Genomic DNA, 16,079 nt, shown 5'->3' on the forward strand with positions numbered 1-16,079 from the left:
GGAGCCACCAAGGCTGTAGAAATTGCCTTGTTTAGTAAAAATGTACACCGAAATCAATATTGTTTTTTTTATAGTTACCTCCGTTTTCTAGGTGCAAAGCACACTGCTGCACTAACTAATGTTTTCTAAATAATTGTACTATTGTCCTAAATAAAAAAAAACACCATGAACAGAAGCTTTTCTTTTTTTTATAGAGCAACAATAAACTCACTATTATTTGATTTGAATAATCGCACAACTCACGATTTATTTATTTTTTAATTATTCAAATCACTCCGAAAATATCTGGAAATATAGAAAGCTTTAATGCTAGCTTTAATTTGAACACCTTTCTGTTTTACTTTTAAAAAAAATATTCAAAGAAATGTCACTCGTTTCTCACTAAATTGAACTGTTTCGCTCGGCGGCTCAGAATGGAAAGATCGAATCCTCAATTCTTTCCGATTGCGAAACCTTTCGAATCATCTAGAAAAATTCATTTTATTCCTGTCTCTATTTCCTGTTGCCGACATTATTCTTTGAGTATTCATTAATCTAATCTTGATCGAGCCTACTAAAATCTTCATCGATTTTTTTGAGTGTCTGATTCTACCAGTACAGGTTATATACCAATAGGTGTAACTCTAATAAAATCTCTCTGAAACGACCTACTCGTTTCAAAAGTTGAAATTGGAGTTATTGATTTATGCAAGCATTTTTGCACTCCGAAATGCGCTTCCCTAACACGGACTACAAAAACGGCTACGAACACGAGGCTTTGGCTCGGTTATTCAAGACGTCATTGGAAGATATGCCTTCATATCTTCGGCTCACTGAACTTTAATGCATATGTTCTTTTATGTTTGATGATCAAGCAAATTATGGATAACCGTTTGCTGCGATAACGTCGATTAATTTTACAAAATGTAAATGTAGCGTAACACGTAAATGTGAAAATCGAAACTAAGTGTCTGAAGTTCATCAAATCATGCCAATTCGCGGTTCGATCGTTTGACAATTTTTCCGTTCCCATATTTTGGAAGTCCAGTGCATCGTGCCATACGCAAAAGGATTACAGACTGTCACTGTCATTAAATTTACTTGTAGCGAGGAACGCAATCTATCACAATGCATGAATAGACCTACCATGGTATTAGTTCAAAATCTTTACTTACAAAGCAAATATGTTGAATTCAATCGAACTCGAATATTATTTCATTCAATCAATAATTTAACGAATATAAATGAATGATTACTAAGCCGAAGGCGGCCCTACGTCAACTTTGCGGTTATATCATAGATATAAACCAGTCAATTTTTTTTCGCTCGAAATCTCGATAAATTGAAAGTTCAAAAGTTAGAGTAATTTACACGTGATAAAGTTGTACTCCCTTTATCTTTGAAGAGAAATTTTTATTTTTTCAAGATAGTCTAGATAAGTGATTCTTTCCAGACATACTCATACAACACTCGTTACATTGGTTATATTTTCAGAGAAAATAACGATCCCTGGAAGTGACTCACTGAACGTTCTGTTATTAAATCATACTCTATCAACAGCGTCGTGAGATTTATTTGTTTCGCTTTCTGCGACTCTAACTACCGCACGCGCTCTACTTCGCCATCCAGCAATTTGGCACAAAACAAATTTAGTAGCATTATTCATTCAATTTATTAGTCAATATTGAATTCATTATTCAGAATTTGCTGCTGTACCAAACGTTTGTTACGAAAACAAAACTCTGCATACACGTTGACGTTTCAACCAAAGCCACACCCACCTACACTGGTGGACATAAGTATTCGTCATGAATTAATTTATCGCATTTTTATTACATACACATATAGTCTGTGATATAAACTCAACTGTGCAGGTGCAGTAGATTCTGTGAAGTGTACTCAGTAGAAGCAGAAGAAGTTTTCAATGATTTACCCTGCTTTAATAAATTTCAGGAAAGGAAAAGGCCGAGTTCCACATTTTTAATTGGACAGAAGTATTCGTCACGTTAAAAAAAATGTTAATTCATCGATCCCTAAAGATCTGGAAACACTGTAAATGAATGAAACTGACACATTTAATCACTTTTGTATATTTTTAATAAAAATCGGCTGCGTTCGTATAATTTTTATTCCGTGGTAACAAAATGGGCTGGAAAGGTAAGGAAACTACGATGGAGAAAAGGAAAATTGTTTTGAATTTGTTCAAAATGAATAACACAGTTTCCGAAATAGCTAGGAGTGTTGGTAGGCCAAGAACAACGGTACAGGATATTATCAATCGTTATAAGAACAGCGATAACATCGACAAAAAACCTAGGACGGGAAGTCCTTGCAAGTTAACGGATAGAGAAAAGCGAAAAATAATACAAATTATTGAGAAAGAACTGAAAACATCTTCATCAAAAGTGCGAGGAGAGCTGCTGGAGTTCAGTGGGCAAGATGTTCTTTCCAGAACGGTGCGCAGAGTGTTGAATAATGCCCAATATAAAGCCCGTGTTTGTCGTAAGAAGCCTCTTATTAGCAAGGTTAATCAGGCTAAAAGGTTGAACTTTGCGAAAGATTACCAAAATCACCTGATTAGTTTCTGGAACAATGTGTTGTTTTCCGATGAGGGCAAATTCAATGTTTACAAATCAGATGGAAGGGTATTGGTATGGCGAGAACCGAATACTTTTGTCCAGCTGAATTTGAAGATAAAGTTATGATTTTTGTAAAATAAGCTAATTGTTTTCATTGTTTTGATTTCCCAATAAAGTAAATTTATAATAAGACTATATTGTTTCACTTGAATAACCTTCGGGAGTGGATTGGAATAATATCGCTTAGTAAAAAAACATTCGTGGTAGATTCATGCATATGCCGAATATTTATGTCCATCAGTGTACATGTCGTGATAGCAGCGAAGAAAACACGCGCACTCGCGTTGTTTTCGAACAGCTGAGCACTGATCAACAAACAATATTCTGGAAGCGCAAATCCCCGAAAAAAACACACTTTTTGCCGCGTGACAGATCTTATAATTATAGAGATGATGTGGGGAATGGAGATTCATGTTACCGGTGTTCTCTGTTGTCACCACCATTCCGTCGCATTCAGGCGGCTACCAAAAAAGTGCAATTCTTGTGTTTTTTTTTTCTGAGTGTGTGTATGTGTGTGTTCAGAGCAAATTTATTCGTATCGAAATCACGGTCCCGGCGAGCGACGGTCTGCGGGGATATGGACGATGGCAAGATGCTATTTCTTTGGTTTATGATACGGCACCGGATGAGTTCACAACTTATTACGGGAGAAACACGTGTTGGTTTCCTTCATTTCTTTTTTCTGAAGCGAAATTTACGACTTCAAACAATTGGCAACTGAACCGAGATTTGGACGGAACATGTGATTGGCGTTAATCTCAAACCTAACTCTGACTGTTGTCGATGTGGACAACCAGCGAACAGCTGTTTTTTCGACACTAAATTCAAATCACTGGCCGGAGAATTGCGGTGAGGCAGCATCCAATAAATCATCTCACTCGTGAGTGGTGGATCGTTAGTTAGCTAACAAACTAACTAACAAACTAACTAACTAACGAACTAACTAATCTGCGTTCCACATTCTGCAATTATACATTCGTACTGTCATAAAAATGTCATATTTTGAAAAGAAAGCTTTCGAAACATTTGTTTTTTTTTATGCAAATTTACATCACAATCGCACAAAGAAGCGACAAAGGAAGCTGAGTGTCTTCAGCACCACTCGCATTGCATTATCACATTCGTTTCCGACTGTTACTTCCAATGGTATATCATAATGCACGCATAATAAAGTAAAAACCCGAGTTGGCATCTCTCAGCTGGCACAGGAGAACAATTGTGCAAAGCGAATAGTGACTGAGATAAGGAGGACACATAAAAGAGAATGGGAGTGGTGGAGGAGATGAATGGCAATGGCCAATCCTTTCTCGATGCTATTATTATCACCGCGTCATATGTAACGATAGCCGATGTGATATCATGCAACATAAGAGTCATTACGATGCAGGCGAAATTTGTGAACATTTCTGTACGTGTGCGTTTATGAATTACTAGCTGACCCGGCAAACTTCGTCCCACCCAAAACTTGCTTTTTGTTATCAATACCTTCAACCTCCATTGCTCCATTTGCTTGATTAGTTTTCGAGTTATGCAAAAATTTGTGTTTCATTTGTATGACAGCCCACCCTTAGAGAGCAGTAGGAGTGTCTAACCACCATAGAAACATTTATTGCATCCTAAAACCTCCACATGCCAAATTTGGTTTCGTTTGCTTGATTCATTCTCGAGTAATTCAGAAATTTGTGTTTCATTTGTGGATGGATGTGGACAGCCTAACCATCATAGAAACATTTATTGCACCCTAAAACCTCAATATGCCCAATTTGGTTTCATTTGCTTGAATAATTCTCGAGTAATGCAGAAATTTGTGTTTCATTTGTATGGCAGCCCGCCTCAGAAAGGTGGGAGGAATGTTGAAGCACCTTAGAAATGTTTCTTGCACCCTAAAACCTCCATGTGATAAATTTGGTTATACAAACATCTTTCGATGCAAAACTTGTCAATATCTCAACTTTACTCAAAGTTATTGATATTTCTTCCCAAAAAACACGCTTTTTTCATTTGTTTGTCATTCTTTCTGGGGCAAACATAAAAAATGTTTGTTGACGAGATTTGAAAGATATCTATATAATATGTGATTTTCAAAACTATGTTATTTTTTGTGTTTGAGTAAACTAAAATTGAAATCATGAGTTTTTGGATGAATACCCGTCAATAACTTTGTTCTGCATCGCAAAATGTTGGTATTGATAAACTCTAAAAGTCGCACGAAGACCATTTCGATGTATAATTTTAAATATAAAAGTTAGAGTAAAAAATCCTGTTTTTTCATAGTTACCCTAACGTAACTCAGATATAAGGCGCTAAAAACAACTTTGTGGGAGATATTTATTGTTTGGACAAAAACTGTCTTGGACAAAGTTGTTACATATGATAGAGCGCTCATTTTTATGTTATAAAAAATAGGGTGATCAGAATTGTCGATGAAATGAAAAATCTAACTTTCTTATCTTTATAGATAGAGATAAACATAGTTCAACAATGTTGTAGCCCCAGTTATTTTAAACAACTTTGTAGAACAAAGCTTTTTTCTATCTTTTAAAATAATCCATTTAACGCTTTTTTCTATGTTGCATTAGGGTGACCATGAAAAAACGTGTTTTTTCTGTTTTAACTTTAATATTTCAAATTGTCCATCAAAACTGTCTTCATACGACTTTTATAGCTTATCGATACCAACATTTTGCGGTGCAGAACTTGTCTATATCTTAATCCTACTCAAAGTTATTGATGGTTTTTTACCCGAAAACTCATGATTTCAATTTTAATTTACTCAAACACAAAAAATAACATAGTTTTGAAAATCACACATCATGTAGAGTGAAATATGCTCTTTCAAATGCCGTCAATAAACTTTGTTTACGCTTGCCCCAGAAAGAATGACAAACAAATGAAAAGAGTGTGTTTTTTGGGAAGAAATATCAATAACTTTGAGTGAAGTTGAGATATTGACAAGTTGTGCATCGAAAAATATTTGTATTAGCAATCTCTAAAAGTCTTTCGAAGACAGTTTGCATGTAAAATTTGAAATATAAAAGTTTGGGCAAAAAAACTGTTTTTTTCATGGTGACCCTAACATAACTTTTAAAAAAGGCGCTATATCGGTTATTTCAAGAGATAGAAAAAAACTTTGTTCTACAAAGATGTCTCAAATAATTGTAGCTACAACATTGTCGAACTATGTTTACCTCTATCTATAAAGATAAGAAAGTTAGATTTTTTATTTCATCGACAATTTTGGTCACCCTATTTTTGACAACATAGAAACGAGCGCTCTTTCATGAGTAACAACTTTGTCTAAGACAGATTTTGTCGAGCTCTAAATGCTAATTTCCACTTAAATGCATCTCCTGGACCATTGTGCAATGGTACACACTAGAGATGTGCCATCCGCTCATGAGCTGTTCATTCGAATCACTTCATCATAGTGAGCGGATTCGGATCGGCTCGCAATAAAAAAAACGCAGCTCATCAGCTCATTACGGAGCTGGAGCTGATGAGCTGCTGAGCTGTTGAGCTGATGAGCTGTTGAGCTGTTGAGCTGAAGAGCTGGAGAGCTGTTGAGCTGCATAGCTGTGGAGCGCAAAAGCTGCAGAGAATGAATTGCGAGACGCGAAAGGATTTTTCGTCTCCCGCGCTTCATGGCATGACGTTAGTTTGTTTTCGTGTATCCCTCTTCGTACTTTTGCTTTAACAGAGATGCCAGATAGGAAAAAAGGTTTTTGTTTTGAAGATATTCAATCGTTCGTTACATCATTAAATTTTTCTTATATGGCCAAACAAAATAATAAACATTATTATATGCTTGTAAATAAATTTCATATATTACATTGTTATTTAAACATTACTGTGGAAACACATACATTTATTTCCGCGTGCAGAATCAAAACAATTCAGAAAACCACCCGGCATAAATGTTGATGATTGATACTGGTCCTTTTGTTACCTTTGTGATCGTGAATAATTATTTCTCGTTGCACCTATTAGTGGATTAATTTTTATATCCTCGGATGCAAAAAAAAAAAATCTCGATGGTTTTTTTCAAAAAACGTTGTCTCGGCCAATATTCCTGGAGGCATTTTATTTGGCTACTGCTGGTTTTTCTGTTGTTTAAGTTCAGCATATCCTAAGCATCTTCTATGTTGGATTTCAACATTCAGTATTTGTTGTATATTATATTATTAGAATTCATATCAGTTCTAGTTTTTGTACAATTACAGATTAAATTCGTTTATTAAGTCTTCCGTTATCCGTCTGTTAAGAAAATGCACACTATGCAATGTCCCATGGTGATTACGTTTCATATGCCATTGTGTGGACAACTGCAAAATTCAACTGAGCTCAAGAGCTATTCCAAATGAACAGCTCACTTGTATGAGCTGAACGGCTCTGAGTCGCTCACCATGATGAGCTGATTTGCCCATCTCTAGTACACACCCTTACAGTTTAATAGATCAGAATGCTCACTTGAACATCCCGAAGGAAAAGGTGAAGCAAAGTGTCAACAAAATAGGAGGATTCGAGGATTCACGTTTTACCGAACTATCACCAAAAGTACAAAGCATATGAAGTACACACATGGTTACATTACAATTGCTCAAAAGTCATTGATACTATCCCACAGTCTCCCGACATCAATCCCAGTAAAAACTATGGAAGCAATCCGAGTAGGAATATTAGGAACCTCTGAAAATAAAGATTTTGAAGCCACTTGATGAATGAATGGAAGAATATTGCTTCCGAATACACCAAAAACCCGTAAATAACGACTGAAGGCAGCTACAGACAGTTGCAATAAACAAGGGTTACCATACTAAGGATGGAATTCTGAAATTGTTCAACGCCTTCGAAATCGAATTGAAGTTTCAACCACCGTACGAATATGAGTTTAAGTCAATTTTTCATACATTCGCCATTCATAGAGAAATAAAAATTAATCTCAAAACAGATAGCAAACCTATTCACTCTCATGTGACAATATGACCTTATCTAAATAGAATGTTTTGAAAGCTTGTTTTTGACTTTCGAAATAAAAGGAAAGAGATATGGAGTACGAATCCGAATTTATCGCTGTAGTTATACAGAGAATTTGTGTATTTAAATCTCGTTAGTGATCTAATGCTGGTTCACGTTAATATCGTCGCTAATAAGCGAGTCCTCACCTTCCACACAGTCAATTCAGCCACAATAATTTTTAATCAATCAACAACCAGAAGAAATAACCGCAATTATGTGTGTGTGTATGTGTGTGTATGTCAGTGTGTCGTAAATAACCTATTCGATTCGCTAACAAATGACATCAGTCTCGGAGACATGAAGGAAGGAAGGGGCGAAACCAAATTGAACTATGCACTCGAAAATAACGACCTACCGTAAGTAATCAGATTATACGTTTATTCATTATACTCTAATTGACAATAAACCGTGATGCGCTTTTTTATCGCTATTACCTTTCAGTCGGTCCAGACGATGGGATGTTGTTATCCATTAAAAGGGATCGGCTGCAATCCTTCTGCCTCCTAATGGGAAATCAATTCCGCGCAATCCTTACACACATACACAACACAAAACCGGGCACTTCCAATCGGTGCCGTATATCCCGATGATAGCAGGTTAAATCCAGCTTTGTCACAACATCGCCGCTGACAACAATGATGGCAATTTGGAACGATGACTGACAACATGTGTGACACCTAACTCTGTTAGTTGTATCCGGAGAGGTGTGTGTCTTTAGAATACTTCGCACATACAACGGTGTTGACACGGTGAGGGGTAAACCCCAAAACTCTTTTTCTTACACTGTGAGCCACAAGAACTGGATATTTCGTACACAATATTTTTCACAATTTCGATAACTCTTTATTCGCGCTTCACCAATTACTCGGGGCCCGCTCTGCTCCAGTAGCTTAAAGAAACGGATACACTAAACTTATTTTTCTTCTCCTTATTTCTTCACTTTAGCTTAAGCTCTTTACACAATTTGCTTATTTCCAATATCTCCTCTGCTATTTTCACTCTGGATAATTGGGTGATCGCTTGGAAAAAATTTCACTTTGTGGTCTTCATAATTTTCTGCTTCACTCTCGGCACAGCACGGCACCTAGTTGCTATCAACGGGAAGGGAATACATATAACCATATACACATCCGTTTTGCAGTGAATCTTCCTTCTTCTCGAACCCGAATCGGGCACCTTATCCCGTTCGGAATCTCGGCGGAAACCCTCCCGAGGGATGGAGACAAATCTTTTGCAGCAAATTCCAATCTCTTCAACTTTCTGTGGTCACACTCACTTCTTCGCCGAGACGACAACGTCAACGACGACAACGAAACACGACGTGTTTCTTCACTCAATCCGCTTGCCACTATATAGCCGCTATGAACAGCAGACGGACTGTGCTTCCTCCATTGCACACACGCATTCAGAAACATCCAAACAGTATTATTGCTCTCTTGTTTGCGTTTTGTGTTGTGACGATAGTCGTTGTCGTCTCCGTTTATGAGCGATCGCTTGAGTTTACACACACACTTTCATATACGGACAAGGCAAGACGGTGGTCACAGTACTTTCACACCCGCGCAGCACACCTATCACACAAAAATCCTCCAGAGGCGTGCGGCAGTGTTGCCACAGTTACGGAAATTGTGTGCACTTTAATGAATGAAGTGAGATCATAAATTTGTAGAGTTTTAGGGGGAATCTTTCATTGCAATTATCCCTTCTGTTATTTTATTCTTCACTAGGGAAAACCTGCTTCGCTTCGCTATGGCATATTGAGTTGAATTCTTAATTTTTTCATCTCACAACAACAATACTAGAAGTAGATTGTTCAAGTCCGTTGCTCCGTTCTCGAATTAAATCGTGATGAACGGACACCAAAACATTTTTTTTTATAGATTCCAGGAAGGCTCCGTTTTGATACTCCACTTCAAATCTCATCTAATGACAAACTATAGTCATGCCCAGGCTTAATACTTGAGATAACATCATACATGTAGAATGGATTTAAAAACAAAGAAGGAAGCAGTGGATCTTGCTGAGACAAACTTCATTCTTCGTGAGGACACCGACTGGACAACACCGTTGCTGGGCGAGCTGTACGGCGAGGGATCGAATGGTTTTCTCAAGGCAATAGAGGTGGAAACAGGAAACAGTAGTTTTCCAATGGCCTTTTTGAAGGCTAGAGACGAATGAACTGAGGAAATTTAAAGTCTCTCTAATTCAACAAGGAAAGGAAGGAAAGGCAATTTTTCAGTATCGTTCTAGATACGAAACAATGAACATCGCTTGTTCTTGCTTGTTCTTGCTTGTTTTGCGCCATCACATGTCTTCGTTTCGGACTGAGCTGTGGACGCGACCAAATTACTCACTCACTGATGTCTCTGCCATTGCGATCATTGCATCGAACTGACGCCATTGCATTAATGTTTTGAGCTACACAATTGTGTGGGGAATCATCAAGGCTATCGTTAGCTCACCAAGAAAATAAATGTTCTGGAATTTTGTCAGTGATTTGGTTTGGCACGACGGTAGGAAAACTCTCTCCACAAAGGATGACGCTTAAGCTAATCTAGACTGGCAATATTAACAGAAAGGGCTTCTGTTGAGAAGAGCGCAAAACAGATAAGTATATCTAGTTGCTTCAAACCATCGATATATGAATATTACGTGCGTGCTTCATAACCCGTACGTAAAAATAGTGCATCTTCGCTACGTTGAAACCCCATTTGTAATGATAAATATTAACATTGAGGGGAGATAGCGAGAGGGAATTATTTACGCTAGGGTAAAGTAATGAATCTCTGCTGAGGCAAATATTCAGCCTTTTTCCAAGCAGTTAGCATTGCTCGTTTCTTTCATCATAAAGGCATTGAACTGACGCTATGATGGAGCAGGTGTTAAGCTTGTGCACCAGAAGATTATTTGGGGAATACCAAGTTGTTCCATAAGTTATAATAAGTCATTAATTTATTTGGGTTCGCGTGCTGATAAAGTTTATTTCACTTATTTAGTCACCAAGAAAGTAAATGTCGTTCTGAATGTTGTATGTGATTTGGTTTCGCTTGCCAGTAGCAAAACTTTCTCCACTAAGGATGACTGCTGCGCTTATATCGAGCATGTATTGTTCTGCAAGCACAATAATGAATCATCAAACAATTATCGTCAAATGATTCTACAATGAAAAAAACATTTCAGAGCGATCGAACTGGTAGAATGGTTATTTCAAAATTTTCGTAGTATAATAAAATATTATCCGCAGTTATAAACAAGCGACTTGGATTAAACTACAGCGTAGTTCTACGTCAACGATACGGTCATGTGTTGAACACAACCTCCTATAATTTCTTTGACGTAGAACTACGTATTTCAAGGAGTGTGTCAAATCAGAAAACAGGTCACGTTTTTATGAAATAAAGTTAACGTTAATAACTATTTTCACTGTGAACGAATTCTCGTGATTTGCATATCAGTCGAATCGGAAGTTCTCTAAGATTTGTTTGATATGATATACATTACAATTCGTCAATCTCTAAACGGATTAAATTCATGAAAACTGTAAGAACTTCCTTTTATCCAATACATTTGTTCTGCCGATTTGTGTGCTAGCCCTACCCGTATTTCGAATGCTTATAACTCGATCATTTCTTATCAGATCGGAAAGATGTTTGCATCAATTGATAGGGAATATTTCTACGCGTCTAACACAATTAATAAAATGTTATTTTTCATGAGATGAACAATTGAATAACTGTAAGATGTCAAGCGTTATCTAAACGCCCTAACTACCAAGTTTTGATTGGCCCGGTTTACGGTTTCCCCAACACAAAATTTAAAATCGATGTACCTGGGGGAATCCGCTTTGTCAAAACATGCAAGTCGGGGGTATTTTTTTCACACTGAGCTGTGTTTCCTTAACACGGACTTCAAAAGTACTTGAGTACTTTGTACTTTTGTACTCGCTTGTCGTTGTGCAGACCGGAATATGTTTTCCTAAAACGTACTTTCAAACTGAGAAGCCTGGGATAATTGTCATTTCAGATACTAGAGGTGAATAAACTTTCGCGGTTCGAGAACCACTTAACATGAGAGGTGCAATAATTTAAGAGGGAAATGTAAAATACAATGATCGTTTGACAATTCTTCCGTTCACATAGTCCTAGGTATCATATCAAACGTAAAAGGACGTTCATCAAATTTATTTGTAACGAAGAACATAATCAATTACAAAAATTTCGATGCATTCTGAAATAATATTCGAAGTGATAAACAAGTGGATTGCATAATGTAATTGCGTAGTTCTACGTCGAAAATATGCGGTCGTGTCCTAGATACAACCACTTACAATTTTTTGTTGTAAAAAGGCTGATGAATATGAATATCTACTTTTTTAGGCAATCAAAGCACCATTAATCGTCGAAGTGTTAAAAATTGTATTAATATTCTAATAACATATTCAAACAAATATCGAATTCAAAGTTTCTTTTTTGAATGAGATAAATTATTGTGCTTACAAAAAAATTTGTCATAATTGAAATTGTTTATATGGTAATAAAAAGTGGACTTTTTCTAGACACCACCGTATGTATAGTTTCAAAAATCGGGAAAGATCGGGCAGTGGCCGATTAATGTGCGATTCACATAGCACGTTACGGAGAAGAACGTCTACGTTCCGTCAATGTCTCCACCAATTCACACATGCAGTCAATGCTTCCACCAGCACCGTCACGTCAAATGCCAAACGAATGATTCAATTAATTTTATTCATGGTGTCGCCACCTACAACAATTTTGAATTGCAATGCACTCTTTCAAATCAGCATGCCTAAAATCAGTTTCGAATTTTGGAAAATTCAATGGGAATCATTGAATTCAATTATTTAAATGCTTAAACCCCGTAGTCCGACCCTTATTCAACAATAATAATAAATAGAATAATTCTCTCAACTAGTCGCGAATGATTTTTACTCCGAAATTTGGAGCTAAGCGATATGTTGGCATAAAAAGTACAGTAAGTTACTTATAATGCGATATGCTGAGGCACCACTCAGTGTCGTATTGGAGTCGATTTTGATCAGTAATCGGCCATTCGCGACTGTTAGCGACTTTCAATGTGGGGCCATAATTTGGGCCCCGAATTCAATATTTACAAAAATGTCCAATTAGAGGTAAAAATGTCTAATTAAACGTGTTGCATCACAGATCGGTTAAATTAGCTCAATGTCGATTTAAATGTAAATTACTGTACAACCAAATCAAAACAAAAGCCGAGACACAAAGCCCAGACAAAAACCGTCCGTCTCCGTCAATTATTCTTTTCTACAAATCCTGCCGGTCGTTTTCGTTGAACGTATGCTGACGGGTCGTTACGTTGCTGGTGTATGTGAATGTTTTCATGGGAATTGCATGGTAGAATCATTGACGTATCGTGACGTGACGGGACGTGAACGTGACGTGTATGTTGTATGTGAATCGCACTTAATGTGGCATGAAAGTGGATGTATGGTCAGAAAATCTGGCATCAATGGCAAGCAACACAAAACCAAGACGGGTCTATGGTACTAGGTGAGGCCGTTTCGTCACTAACTTGGTTAGGGGAGCGGTATATGGAAACAGCACGGAAGAAAGTAGAAGGGGAATTATTTGCTTGTAGCGTGAAAGAGACAGACTGATCACGAGCGAGCTTCGGCAATAGCGTATTGTGTTTTGTTTACAAACAAAACACAGTACACTTCCAAGATGGCTGAAGAGTGGTTTTAGCAAGTTGGCCCACCTTAGTATATACTTCTATGCGCCTTGCACAAAACACTGGCAACGCACTGCTCTCGCCTTCACGCGGTGTATAGTTTATCTCTGTCTCGTGTTTCTACACAGAAATGAGCAACACAAACACTATCACTGTACGGTTAAATCGAGGCAAAACATCAGAGCCGTCTAGCGCTTGATTTCGTGCTGCCTTTTCTCGGATAAAGTGTACACGTCAGGTTTAGTGGACCATTTGGCCGAGCGAAAGTCGACTTTGGAAATTTATAAATACTATTCTTGATTTGACTACAAACGCTCATGACCTCGAATGTATTTTTGTTTTGTTTGCTCTTTCCAGATGAGTTTGTTGGCTAATTTCAATGGCAACAATTTTTGGCCATATTCAGAATTGCCGATGGAAGTAGATCATGAACCTGTATGTATCTTGAATGATGTCAATCACTTTTTCCGATCCTTTTTGCATCTACACTGATCTCTGATTCTTATCGCTCACCAACTCAAAGAAGTTGATCGAAACGAATAGTTTTTCTAAACATCATATACTCCAGCATTTTTATGATGAGAAATGCTTTATTTTGATCATTGGAAGAACATATCATTTACAGTTTTATTCATCTCTCTACTCTAATTTTTTTCAATCTTTCTGGAAAGTCGTGGATTCCCTGAAATTCGTCTGTTCGTGTTCTGAAGCGTATTGTTACGATATACATCAATTAAAACAAGTGGTAGTCAAAATGGACATGATCTGAATTTTGAAGCGTCTACAACAAAATTTCCCATCCGCTATTTCCAAATAGCTCTTGTACTATTCACATTATAAAGAATAATGTTGCCATGATGGATTAGTACGGCCTCACGTTTTTCGGATTCTCTACACCTTCAAATATTCCTTCAAATAAATCAACTGCTATATAATGAATTTAATAGCTTCCACGGATCAAGATGAAATACCAAAGATATTGAAAGAACCACATTTGAAACGCACAAAACATAGTTTGCATTGTGTATTCAACAGACATTTATGCCATGCTATTTTACAAGCTTACGATTGCTATTTTTCGATAATTTTCAATAATTACAATCGTGAAAAGATATTCAATACAACGCATAAGTCGTTCAAACCAAATTGATAAGTTATATCCACAACAATTTTCGTACAATTATACATGTATAAAAAGCGATCTCATTTATCAACACCTCGAACCATCTTTTATCTCATTTTTTTCATTGTTGGGCATTGTTTGAAATGTCTAAGTTTGTTGCAAATCGTTTGTATATACGCGATTTAAGAAGAAGTCGATTGATGTAGGCTTCATCCGAAAAACAACATCCGTTAGCATGCTTACGCCAACCGTTAGTATTAGGTGACTTGGTCAGAAGGGTGTATGGAATCCATTTTTTTTAGTTGACATCAATTTCATCATTCAAACATGAATCCACAAGCTCTAATTCACTATACCATTTTTTCTCAGTTAAACAAGGTGTCTTGGCATTTAAATAAAACATCCGTTGAAAGCGAAATGTACGTTATATCGAAGTTAGCCTGTTTGATGTATGAAGTATTAAGAGTATGAAGACAATAAACCGGAAGTGCCAATCGATCAAGACTTTTCACAAGGATTTCTCGAAGCACGATTTTGAAGAGCTGTATTGGCGTATCGAAACAGACCGTTTCCACAGAGCTACGTTTAACTTTGAAGCAGTGAATCAAACATATATTAAATTCAGGTCCTAAAATACAAACATTGTACATTAATAAACAATACTGTGAATGATCTTTCTATTAGTATTATGTCTAGATAAAGCACTTGTTTTCTCCAAAAAATCGGTTTGCAGGAAATACTGTGCTGTGCTGTGCTGAAGCTGACTAAGGAAATACATTCCATTAACGATCGACAATGGTTATTTGCCGTAAAACTATATTTCGAATGAACCTTTCTCGTCAGATGCCTAAAAAAGCCAGTAATTCACAGGTTTAGTCCTTTTAGAACCGAATTATCGGTATACAGTTCAGTTCTAAGAGCCCCCAACAAATAAATTTATTTTCAAATGGCTCAGCAACGATAAGCCGTGTTGATGAATAGAGAAAAGCTTCTGTGAGTAGAACAATGCAAATGTTTTTCCTCATAAAAGCATAAAAACCCTATTATCTCATCGAAAAATGTTACAACATAAATAATTTCAAAATTCATTATAAATGTTTATTTGAGGCTTCTCGTTTTGAATTGTTTGATAAAGATGACCAACTCCATGCAATTAAGGAATGATTGTGCAGATCTTCTTTTTGGGTGTGAGAAATAGCTGGATAAGAGAAATTTAAATTGAATAATCTTATATTATTTACAAATAATAGAATTATTCATAACAAAAAAATAATTGGTAATGAAAACATTGAAAAAACATGAAGAAACACACACTTGTACTTGAAAGTGTATGGATTTTAGAAAATCGTATATCAAAAAAATTGCTTCGGGATAACGTGCACAAAATGAAGATATTCATCTGAAATTAAAGGGCTATGACAAAAGTCCTTCCATAGCGCCCTTCTAAGCAAGAAAGTCTGCTTTGGCGTATCCTGGTATCGAACAATAAGAGGGAATCCATGCAAAAGTAATATTAAATGATATATTCATCAAAGCACTTAAAAGCTGTTGAATTCAGACAATAAATACGACATACACCTAGTCCTCATCGAACG

At 36.7% G+C, this 16,079-nt stretch overlaps 1 protein-coding gene across 9 annotated transcripts in view; it reads right to left on the reverse strand.

Moving 5' to 3' along the window:
* LOC129767952 (rho guanine nucleotide exchange factor 11) overlaps positions 1-16,079 on the reverse strand; it is a 286,719-nt gene that overhangs the window by 269,724 nt on the left and 916 nt on the right. For 8 of the 9 annotated variants that reach the window (XR_008741601.1, XM_055769267.1, XM_055769265.1 and 5 more), the window contains exon 2: positions 8,069-8,725. Coding sequence is in view for 7 of the 9 variants with exons in the window: in XM_055769267.1 (XP_055625242.1) it covers positions 8,069-8,106 (38 nt within the window). In the remaining 2 variants the exon portion in view is untranslated. Of the gene's footprint in view, positions 1-8,068; positions 8,726-8,910; positions 9,049-16,079 lie in introns of those variants that run through there. The other variant, XM_055769266.1, reaches the window with a different exon arrangement.

The sequence above is a fragment of the Toxorhynchites rutilus genome, chromosome 2, assembly GCF_029784135.1.
Source record: "Toxorhynchites rutilus septentrionalis strain SRP chromosome 2, ASM2978413v1, whole genome shotgun sequence".
Taxonomy (NCBI): domain Eukaryota; kingdom Metazoa; phylum Arthropoda; class Insecta; order Diptera; family Culicidae; genus Toxorhynchites; species Toxorhynchites rutilus.